The 12,320-nt window shown below is 38.8% G+C and overlaps 1 protein-coding gene across 2 annotated transcripts in view; it reads right to left on the reverse strand.

Moving 5' to 3' along the window:
• The window catches only part of tle5 (TLE family member 5, transcriptional modulator), a 28,717-nt gene that overhangs the window by 12,783 nt on the left and 3,614 nt on the right, over nucleotides 1-12,320 (reverse strand). For both annotated transcript variants that reach the window (XM_084417293.1, XM_084417294.1), the window contains exon 2: nucleotides 2,818-2,906. In XM_084417293.1, the coding sequence (XP_084273419.1) occupies nucleotides 2,818-2,906 (89 nt within the window). The remainder of the gene's footprint in view (nucleotides 1-2,817; nucleotides 2,907-12,320) is intronic.

A 12,320-nucleotide genomic window follows, 5' to 3' on the forward strand; every position in this document is an offset into this window, starting at 1 on the left:
GTGCCCATAGCACAGGACTGTTGTGATTTATTGATGTACAGTTCATCATAGATACTTCATCTATGGCCCTGTTTACACCTTGGATGCATTTTGGTCGATCAGATCACAAGTGGACGACTCTAAATACAGGTGTAAACCGGGTCTAAAGCGTTTTGAGTTTGTCCACTTTCGACCACTTCCAGAGGTAGTCGAAAACACATTCGACCGGATTGTTTACGTAGTGTAAACGCTCATGTGGTCGAACAGCCACAAAAGACAGTCTACTCTCCGCCTACTGACCTCATGCATACATATTATGGGAAGCGCTCTAGCCAGACGGGATTTAAACTTTTTCGGCTGAAGTTTGATTTGAAGATGAAAAACGTACCATGCACTAGGGTTGGGCGGTATTACGGTAATATCGGATACCGCGGGATCTTAAAATAGCACCGGTATCAGTTTCAATACCGTCATTACCGGCACTTATATAGCCTATAATATATATAATTTATTTATTGCCTAAAAAATGCTTATGTGTGGTTGCAGTTTGGCAATATTTCTGGTTCCAACCGAATGAGAAGGGAGAGGCGGTAAATACTGACGAGGCAATTTGTATATTGTGCAATAAAAAGGTGACCGCGAGAGATGTAAACACCTCTAACCTAATGTCGCATCTCCGAAACAACGCCCACTCACTGCTGCCAGGATGCATTTTGTTCTCGAGTTCATTAAATAAGCCCATTAAGTTTCGTATTTGTTAAAATATTATAATGTTATTTTTTCCATCTTTGTTGATTATGAAAAGTGAACAGCACAAATAAGATGGGATGCATCGGGAGTCAGACGATTTGACCACTTCAATAAATTTCGTTTTGTAAAAGGCCTCTTTAAAACGAATTTCGTTTTGTGTAAATTGTATCTAAATTTTAATACAATTTTCATCAACCAATTGCCTGGATTTAATATAATCATGACATGATGGGCGCTGGCATGCCGCGGTCACTTGCATTGAAATCTCATAAATTAACCGAAACTCAGTGTAGGCTATGCCTCACAGACATGACAAATATATATAAATAAAGCTTGAAATTTCTTTAAACGAAACAATTAAAAACGAAAGAAATAGGCTACTCACTGATTAGGCTAAGTAATCCATGATGTGCATTTCTCTCTAGGCGCGTTCATACGGAGATGCGATCGTCAATTTCATTAAACGAAACAATTCAAAACGAAAAGAAATATAGTCTGATTAATCAATGGTGTGCATTTCTCTCTATAGCGTTCAGTACAGAGATGGCGATCGTCAATTTCTTTAAACGAAACAATTCAAAACGAAAAGAAAAAGGCCACTCTCTGATTGTGTAATGATGTGCATTTCTCTCTATATGCGCGTTCACTACAGAGATGGCGATCGTCAACTTCCATCTTTGCAGAAAAGTTTTATTAATAAAAATCAATGGACACGCGTCACCGGATTACAAAGGCACTTCTTGCTTGTTGCACGCACACAGATATTATGTTGAATAATGCGGGCTCGGGCTCATAATAACAGTTAATGCCGTCGGCCGGACTCAGACACAACGTGCAGGGGTTGGGCTTGTTTTTTTTGTTTGTTTTTTTTTGCCCGATCTGGCATTCAGTTTCTGAACGGTGTAGGCACAAGCCAACAGTTTGGTGACGCCGTCTGAGGCCATTATGTCATAATTTTTAATTAGTCACGTAATACCATATACCCCGGTAAAATAGGGAGGAGGTTTGACGGTATCAAAATTCGAATACCGCCCAAGCCTACCATGCACAATGTTCTCTCAGCATTCCTGATTTCTAACACGCACTCACAGCGTTCGCCGTGGTCAACACCGGCAGCGCTGACAATGGCCTCGTTGCACATTAAAATGGAAGACGACACAAATGGCAGGGTATCATGTAAGGCTAAATAAACCCATTTGAAACATCTACAACTAAGTGTAGTGTAATTTTCTTGTCAAAACTGGCGATCGTCCATTGACAATAATGAAGGCGGGAATCCAATTACGCTACTAATCAGGGAAGTAGCCTATATGACAACACGCAGACTGTGATAAAGGTCTATTGACATCTGACTAACTCACTGAATCACAAGTCATTACTTTTCTACTATAGTCGGATTCAAGAACAAATGAGTCTTATGAACGGTTCTTTTAACGAATAGAACTACTTATGAGTTATGGGTCTGAATCAATCTGGCAATTCCCTCACAGAACAAACTCAGTGAATCAATCAAAGCAGTTGACTACATCTGACTACTTTCCGAAACATACTGTGCTGGTTGTTTTTTTCTACTGTAATCTGATTCAACAACAAATGACTCAAACAAATTATTTTGATGAATTGCACAAGACGACTCATGAGTTATGGGTCTGAATCAAACTGCTGATTCCTTCACAGAATGAACTCACAGAATCAGTCAGAACAGTTACTAAATTAATATCTGAACGAGACATTGTATTTGCACCTAAAGCTTCAAAACGGACGCAAAAGCAACTTCATAAAGTATCATAAAACAGGTCCATACAGTTTGAATGTTAAAGTCGTTAAATTCAATAATTTTCTCAATTAAAAGTACTAAAATAAAACTGAAATAAAGCTACAAAGAAATATAAAAAACTAAAATTACAAAAGCCAGAATAAATGACTCAAACTTAAACTAAAATTAAAAGGAATTAATAAAATATACTATAATAGTAAATAAAATGGCTGCCACAGAAGAAAGTTTTGAACGACATGCGAGTAAAGGATGACCATTTTCATTTTTTAAGTGAACTATTCCTTCAAGGTGTTGCAAGTGTGAGCGCATACCTGTGGTATTGTGCTTGAAGGAACTGGAACTCGTCCTTGATGCGGTCGCACGAGTCTGACGTTGTGAACTTCAGCTGCTGCGATGAAGCCTGGAACGAAAGCAATTTACGGCGGTCAATTGCATTATTCAGAAAGCGTGAGTCGCAGCATCAGCTGGGCATCCAGGGGACGGAGCATCACAGCAGCTTCAATGCCAAGAACAGAGAACTCCGGCCAAAACAGATGCAGCTTTCTAAACAGGAAATTTTGTAATCAAGAGTGAATTCAAGTGTACTGTATAAAAATCAGCAAATAAAATCTCACAGGGCTTATTGCGATATTCAAAACTCATCATTTAGAAGGCGTCAGTCATGTCTGGAGCTCGACATCACCCAAGGTTTTTGAATTACATGTATTCGGCTTGCAGGTGAGCTTATTTCCCTAGTGTGGGGGCCACACCTGCAGGGAAAATGCAGATGTTATTGGAACCATTTTGCGCTTTTCAGGGTAGATTTTTCCTAGACTTGGTGATATGTTGGCGGTTTCCCCAATAAGCAACTGCCACACTTGAATTTTGATGAATGCAGACCTTCCAGCTGTAATTCTAGTAATGCTGAAAAAAAAAAGATCTCTGCTATTAACAATGTTTCAGATTCTGGCTATTGAAAATGAACTCTAAAAATGGTCATTTTGACTACTTCGACTGTTCTCTGGGTAGAATGAGGGTCGACGATGAGCAAATTATTTTATTTTTAACCAGTCCATGTAGACATGAGTCAAATCAATTTGAATCTTTGGTGAATTAATGTGAATGACTCACTTACTGAACCACAAGTCATTACTCTCAGACTCAAAAACGAAGCGAAACTTGAATTATAGACAAAATGTCCTGTGGTCTCTGTGTATTAAGTTTCGTTAAAATGTGTCAAATGTCATTTAATTTAACAATCACTTTGCAAAAAGCAGGGCTTAAAAAAAAAAAAAATTATAGACAGAAATTGGGAGATATAGACAGTGTTCCCACGGGTCCTTGAAATCCTTGAAAGTTTGTGAATCTGAAAAAATGTGGAAAGTTTTTGAAAATAAACATACATAGAGACAGGTCCTTGAAAGTGCTTGAATTTATTTTGTGCAATAAGTTTTCTGGAAAAAATTCCATATTCACTCCAGTCCCCTAATGTGTTATTTCGCCAACACTTCATGGCCTATGCATACTAGTTTGCTTGATTTACGCGTTACGTTAAGTGTTTCCCGCATGAGGTACTTTGTGTTGTACGTTGCCATGACGTTCACGCGCGCATGAATCTACGATGGTACCTCAACGTTTGTTGTTGGACACAACAAATGTGTCCCCACATTAAGTCCTTGAATTTGAGGGTATTGGACCTGGAAAGTCCTTGAAAGGTCCTTGAATTTGAAGTTAACCAAGGTGTGGGAACCCTGTATAGAGTTAGGGCTATACATTGTAGGGCTTGACTAGGATTCAGGGGGAAAAGAAAAAAATTTGCTTCTAGCCCTTAGGGTTCCAAAGTTATGACCCAAAACGCAAATCACCTTATTATAGTGCCACCTAGTGTCGGACGATTGTGTGTTTGTGCGGCAAGATTAGAACCATTCTGCTAATTTTGGTGTCTCTACGGTTTGAGGTCTCTGACGTTCACACACTTTTAGGGCAGAAAGACGAAGAAGAAAATCAGTACAAACACAATGATAATAATTATGTTTTCATGTTTGATCTTGTGGTCCTACAAGTAAAAAGACGAAAGAAAACAAAATTCAGACGCTAGTCATCCATCAGCATGCTGGACTCTGTTGGGTTTTATTTGACGCTCTGATCTCTTCTGAACAATCTAGCAGCTAATTCATCACGTTATTTTCCAAATTGCCAACCCGTTCTTGACTCCTTTCGAGTGTTTGCGTTTTTCCGTTTCAAAAATCCTGTGCCGCTCTGCAGGGTGAGAGCTCGGGGCATGAAATTCTTGAAACCCATGGTACGAACGGACCAACCTTTAACACAAACTGTGTACTTAGCCCGAGAGCTCTGTGCTCCACTGCATATGAAAGAGAGGCTTGTGTCAACAGCGAGCACTTAGTGCCCAAACAGTCAATCTTTTTCAGACGCCGCTAACAGTAGTCCTCACATTTCTGCGTGACCACTGGAGATACGGTTTCCTTAGGGAATGCTGGGGGAATGGGGCAGATCGGGAAAGTTTTCGAGTCGATAGCCCCTGCCGGAGTGTCCGGCGACGGGGAGATCACGGGTGTTACGTACGCACAATACTTGCTTTCAACAGAGGCCATTGCTGACCTGCTTGCTACAGCATAACGTCATCCATGCGGTTTAAGCAGGCACTGAACAGTGTTAGCTGTGTGCTAAGCAAAGAGAGAGGACTTTAAACCGGTCTTTAATACATTAATACAAGTGTGTTGAAACTGATTTAAACATGCTGCGTGAATGAAAACGTGCTTTAGAGTCCTAAAGAAATAAATACCGAGCAGAATTATGGTTCTTTTTTCATAATGACTGAACTTTGCTACTTTGACATTTAAGTGATGTGTTTAATCAAAGCAACTTCAAGAACACTTACAAAGCCAATCTTTATATTGAGTATCCTGGAGTTAAATGCCTGGACCAAGTAGGCAATGGTGATTTAGCTACATTTACAGAAACGTAGTCACTTAAAATGTAATATTTTAAATATCTTGAATGTAAGCTTTAGCAATTAATCAGGTTTTAATAGTGATGCCGAAGTTCATTTTATTTTATTTCTACAAAAAAGTAGAAAATGTCAGTATCATCCCATTTACTTATCGGTCTAATAATTATTAATACTCAATACCATTTTACCTTTAGTGTCTTAAACTTGAGTGGTCATGTGCATTAGCATTATACAAGTAAAATATTTTTTATGTGTGAATTGAGCAAAAGAATCACAATTTATGATGCCATTGTTGTCAGATTTTAGTGCAAATTTGAAATATGTTATTCAAACAAACATTTCACACAGGAGATTTCTGTCTTTTCCCATTAAAGTAGATATGAGCTGTACGTGTAGAACTGGAAATAGCTTCTCAGAAACCTTGCAAAAATAGCCACTGAGTGATCTGACTTTTTCAAAATGACTCATGGCTCTTCTCTACAATTTGAGCTACAGATTCGGTTGTTGAACCGCAAGTATACTTGCAACCTTTTGGTTACCAGGTCAAATCTTTAACCACTAAGCTACACCAGCCTTAATGAAGCGATGGAAACCTTCAGGGTTGCGAAGCTTAGTCTAATGATTTTAAGCTTTAGAGCAAATCCCATATTCACTTAAAAAAAGAAAACCACACACAGACGCACTCATGCAGCACAAGAGCCAAAATATGGGACAATCCCTAATTTGACTCTGCCTCTGTGCGCTTCTCCTTTGAGATGCAATTAAACCATTAAAAGGCTTTATACGCTGGTGGGCAAATTGTGAGTCTTCTGTGGCTAAATGGGATTCATCATTCCAGTAATTTACAGTTGTGCCTCCCACCCCACCGTTTAACAGAAAAGGAAATGTTCTAGAAAAATCTTTCAACTCTAACGTTGGCAGTTTTTTTTCCCCCATCCCAAGGGATTACATACAAAGACCCAGATGTAGTTATCTGAAGAGGAGAAGAGAGTTTTTATACTTGAATTACAGCGAATGCGGTTCGGTGAAATGCCGGCAAACCAAGAGCCACTAGGATAACTACAGCCAAATCCTCACCCCTAGTCTTCCTGTAACTGATGCTATGTTTGGAATAGCATACTACTTGTACTATTTCTGTAGTATATAGTATATATATACCACCCAGAGTATACATAGTCCACTGGATGTTGTATATGACATTAGTCAAACTGTGAAGTATGCAAAACAATGCATGCTGTGAGGAATACAGTATCCCACAATGCAATGCCCTCAACTTGAACTTCAATTTCTTGATATTAATTATTTGACCAAAAATGGTCAAAGACTCCAGACTAGTATAAGGCGATGTTCACAGTCAGATAATTTGTTTATCCGATTGGAATGTGATCTGAAATTATTGACTGCCCACATTGTGTATCACAAGCAACTGTTCAGATCCAATTTGTGTGTCCCATGCTGCCCTTTCGTTTTCCGGAATATCTGCATTGGTGTCTATGGCAGTGACATTGCGTTGGTATACGCCAAAAACAACCACCACCACCACAACAACATGGAGGGGCAGGCAATACAAATGTTGTCTTATTTACAACATGACAGAGTGTAGCCGCCGCGCTGAACAACTGCGTCTTCTGAGGCAGCGGCAGAACCATAGGTCAAACATGTCTCCTATTTCACCATTTTCTGCGCGTCCTACACTTTGTATTAGGGATGCACTGATACTAGTATCGGTATCGGCCTGATACTGAGCTCACGTACTCGTAAAAATGCTCCGATACAGTGCGTTTGTACAGTGTGTGTGTCCAGACAAAGAAACACTGACAACAAAGAGTATAATGGGGATAAAAAAAGAAGGCATTCTATGATGTAAATGTATCTTATTAGTAGAATATTAAATGAAATATAGAAACACCTATAGCTGTGGTGACTACAAATGTGCAGTGGAATGAGCGCGCAGCGGCACAGCTGGTCGAGCGCATCACTTTTTAACAGACGTCAGTGGAAAGTTTGTAGTTCAGTCAGATCACTCGGATGTCAATGGCAAAGAAAGTAAAACGAGAGAGAGAGAGAGAGAGAGAGAGAGAGAGAGAGAGAGAGAGAGAGAGAGAGAGAGAGAGAGAGACTTCTGTTGAATGCTCTTGATTGCTGATCGTTCACTCAGCACGTGTTATTTGGATTAAAACTAAATTGTATATGCAAGTAAAACATGAACTGTTACCTGATTTATAACGAGTGCTTCCCTACATTATTACTTACAGGATGTTTGCAGGCCAAGAAGTGTCACATACAAGAAGTTCCAAAGCGCGCGCCCCGAAAACCAACGTATCAGACAGCGCGAATACTGAATTGAATAATTTTAACGTCTTGCGCTTGAACTGACGAATTCACACAAAATTATGTAAAAAAAAAAAAAAAAAAAAAAAGGATCTTGGCAAGTATCCTAAACAAAGTCGGTTATATCTCAAGTGAACAGACAGTATATTCAAACGGGGTCCGTGCGTTCGGTCTTAAAGGGGCAGCAGTCTAATAAACCTGCTGCTATGTTTTAATGTTCAAACATTGTTTAATGTTTAATCAAACAAAGGACAAATAAATTACTCACTGCTCTTGACTAAATAAAAAGTGTGAATGTAGCTCGAAACAGACTAACAAAAATCGTATTTCATGTGATTTTTTTGCCGTTTACACTTTCTAAATCTGATTGGATTTCAATCGGATATATACACAAAATTAGATTTGGCCTAATAGCCTAAAAGTTGTACAGATAGAGGAGGGCCTGGTTATTATGGTGATATTAGTGTATTTATTGCACCAAAAAGTCCATTTAACAATAATAAAGCATGATTTGACCCATAAACACAGACTAAATACTAAATCACTGACTTGTTTCTCATTTTTTACTGAAAATTTGGGGTAATTTACTGAGGTTCAGGTTTTAAATTGCACATTATTCATAATTTTTTTTAAACTTAATGGGACCATGGTAACCACAGGTAAAAACCACACATGAATCCCCATTACCATAGTGGGATGTAAATTTGGTTTCTCTAAAACAAACTTTGTATTTGTATTCCCACTGAACAAACAATCCGAACACAAAACGAAAAACAAAACAACAGTTTAAAAGGTTAAGGCTCCTAGGTTTATGTAAAGTTTGATTCATTTGAGGTTCTGACAGGGGTTTGTAATGGAGATTTCTGTGCCAAATTTCATGCCACACCACGCTTAAAACTGGTTCCACAAAAAAAAACATCAGGGCAACTAAACATTTTGTGGCACCAATGGGAACCAGTTGGAAAATGCAACTCAGCAATGTAAGAACTTGATGATTTAACAAGAACAGACCTCTTACTGTATCCAAACCTGTATCCACATTAGACTTAAGGTACAGTGTTTCTTCAGACAAGGCAAAAGCCTCATGGGGGCTGGTGAACCGGAAGCCACGCTGCCAAATGATGGCGGCGGCTAATCACGTTAAGGCAGGAAGTTGATTTGATGATTATCTCTTCGCCCATCCTCAGTCACTGCAAACCCTCACCCCCTTTCACTTTAGGAGAAATGGTGTTATCCCACTTCCCGGCTCCAATCCATCCTCATCGAGTCGTTTGGAAGGGAATTATTCAACTTTTATCACTTCAGGCGCCGCACACTCCCAAACACAAGCTTCCTCTCGCTGGAAAGGCTGACGGTGGCAGTCAAATTACAGACAAATAGCTGTCACACAGCATAAAGGATACACAACACAGCGGGTAGGGGGTAGTGAAAGAGAAGGAGGAATCAAGAGAGCGAGCGATGGGAACGTCAGTCAAGAAGAGAGCTCAAACAGCACAGCGGCTCAAGACTGGAAATTAAAAGCAGGCGGGTCAAGGTGATTGCGAGATTACAGATGGAACAGTAGCGATCGTGATTGATGCCTTGTTGGTAAAGAGCTCGGCATGGGTCAGAGACTCCGGAAGACAGCCGATTACTCCCGACTCTGTAACAAATGGCACAGCTATGGGAGGCGAGCGGCTGCCCACAAATAATGACCCCTTGGAAAGAACCCTGGAGACTTATTCACTTCACGTTTCACAGTTAAACCAAAATATCATATAAGATTGGTTAACATTCTACTGCAAGTCCATTTATTTTAGGTATATAAGGGTATTTTGAATTAGCTTTTAGTTTTCATTTTAATGACAGTTTAAGGTTTAGTCAATTTGTTTTGTGCTTTTGTTATTTTCATAATAATTTCATTTAAATAACGAAATTTTTTATCATTTTAGTTTTGGTTAACAATAACAACACTGATGCAAGTTAAGTACAATCCCAAAACTCTGTGCAAATTCTGACAAATACCAGACAATGGAAAGTGTGTTTGCATTAGCGCACGTATAATTGAACAAAATATATAGTCTAATAGACTAAACTGTAAAAATCTGTTGTAAAATTTGAATCAGACATGATGGAAAGTTTCGGGTAGAAACGACAACTTTGTCAAAACAATCCCTGTACACACGGATCTGCGAAAATGACTAAAAACGCTGAATTTATACCAGGCCAGTAGTTAGCGATGTCACTTTGTAAAGAAACGCTGCGCGCATATAGACTTAACATTTAATATGTATGCACATGACATCACCGTTTGCACAAATTCACATTTTTGTAGTTTACACTGAGACGATATCGTTTTTAAAAACTTTTCACTTCACGAAAGTTTGCGTTTTCAGGCCCCCAAAACACCATTGTTGTGTAAATGAACGCCCAAAATGTATTAAATGGGTACATTGTGTAAATGCCGCCGAAAAAAAAAAAAAAAAAAAAAACTTCAACTCGACAACGCATGATGCGAATATCGCAGCAATAGTGTCGCCCGGAAAGTGTGTTTACATTAACGCATGTATAATTTAAAAAAATATATAGTCTAATAGAGTAAACTGTAAAAAACAGTTGTTAAATTTCAATGAGACATGACGGAAAGTTTCGGCTAGAAACGACAACTTTGTTGAAATGACTAAAAACGCTGTATTTAGCCTATATCAGGCCAGTAGTTAGCGATGTCACTTTGTAAAGAAACGCTGCGCGCATAAAGATTGAACATTTAATATGTATTGCACATGACATCACCGTTTGCACAAACTCACATTTTTGTAGTTTACACTGAGACGATAAAGGTATATCGTTTTTAAAAACTTTTCACTTCACGAAAATTTGCGTTTTCAGGCCCCCAAACCGCCACTGTTGTGTAAATGAACGCCCAAAACGCATTAAATGTGTACATTGTGTAAATGCCGCCTGGAATAAAAATAAAAAAAATAAAAAAAAAACTTAAACTCGACAACGCATGTTGCGAATATCGCAGCAATAGTGTCGCCCCAATTCGCGTCGCCCGGCGATTATTTACATTGACTTCGTATGTATGTATCTACTCACGCAAATAATTAAATTCGCTTTTGGTGTGCACACACCATAAGAAGAGAGCAGCTCGTGTTCTTTGGTTGTAGAGGCGGAAGCACTTTAGGAAGGGTTCTTCAGCCCGGTGTGTCTGTCGACAGGCAGGTCTGAGCGAGGTGCTGCCACATTAAACAGTCCCCCACCAGGCTGCTTTGTTCCAGACCGCTGCTTTACTCTGGGGCGCAGCTTTCCCACAGCGCAAGTCCATCACTGCCAGAGAATACTGATGCAGCCCGTCTGTCTCAGTGCACACACACACACACATCCAGAAACATGTGTGCAACATACAAAGCCTCTAAGCCACAAGCAACTGGCAAAAAACCTGCGCTAGTAAAAATAATCCTGCGACGCAATTATCCCAGCACGCGTCCTTCACACCAAAGGCCAGGAGGAACACAAACAGTCAGACAAGCTAATTAAGCCATCCGTGCCTCGTCCTTTCACCACAGTACAGGCCGAGCCCATTCACGGCGGATGCCGTATTGTCAGCGCCTCTTTTGAAGCGGCCTGCATTTTTCATTTAATGCTAAAAATCAGGGAAATAAAGGAGTCAGTGACACCTATGGGCACTCTTTTTCTTTGTCTCCTCCACATACACCTTTTCAGTCCAGAAAGGTGTTCGAAGGCCTATTTGCGATGCTAATGAGCAGATTTGCCATCAACAACCAAGACATCTGCTCAGGAGTGTGTGTGTGTGCGTTACAATTTCAACCTGCAGAAATGAACACTGAATTTGTTGCTGCCTATTTACTTAATTGATCAAAGACTATTAGTCATGGTTGCAAAGGCAAGAATTAAAATTGCTACATGTTCATTAAAAATTTCTATATTAAAGATTATATTTATGTTTTTATATATTAGCAGTGCTTGTTAAGGCACAAATTATTATTACTATATGTTAACATGCTTGAATTATTTAAATGACTTTATTTATTATGTGTGTGTATGTGTGTGTGTGTGTGTATGTGTGTATATATATAAAAAAAACTAGTGTTATAATATAAAATACGCAAATATAAAAAAAAATTGTGCTGTACATGAAACATTAATATAGTATCGCCAACAACCTCACTATACGATACAGATTGCAATACATATGATACATGTATTTACAATATGATTGAATTAACCTATTCTATTTAAGATATTGAGTCACATCTTAAACTGTAACTCTCGCAACTTTCACTTTATTTTTGTCGAGTAGCACATCTAAATGTTAATTTCAGAGTTTATTAATTTAAACGACCCACTTTTAATTGAACAGAGAAATTACACCAAAAAAAAAAAAAAAGATTGAGGGAAAAGCCGCAATATAGTGAAACATATTTGAAGCACATTTTTGTCCGAATTACTTCTTTTTTATTATTCATATACTTGTTACTTTAATATTATTTTTATTTGCTTTTCCTTTTAAAGGGACAGGAAATGAAAAAA

Source organism: Rutilus rutilus (assembly GCF_951802725.1).
Source record: "Rutilus rutilus genome assembly, chromosome: 8".
Lineage (NCBI taxonomy): Eukaryota > Metazoa > Chordata > Actinopteri > Cypriniformes > Leuciscidae > Rutilus > Rutilus rutilus.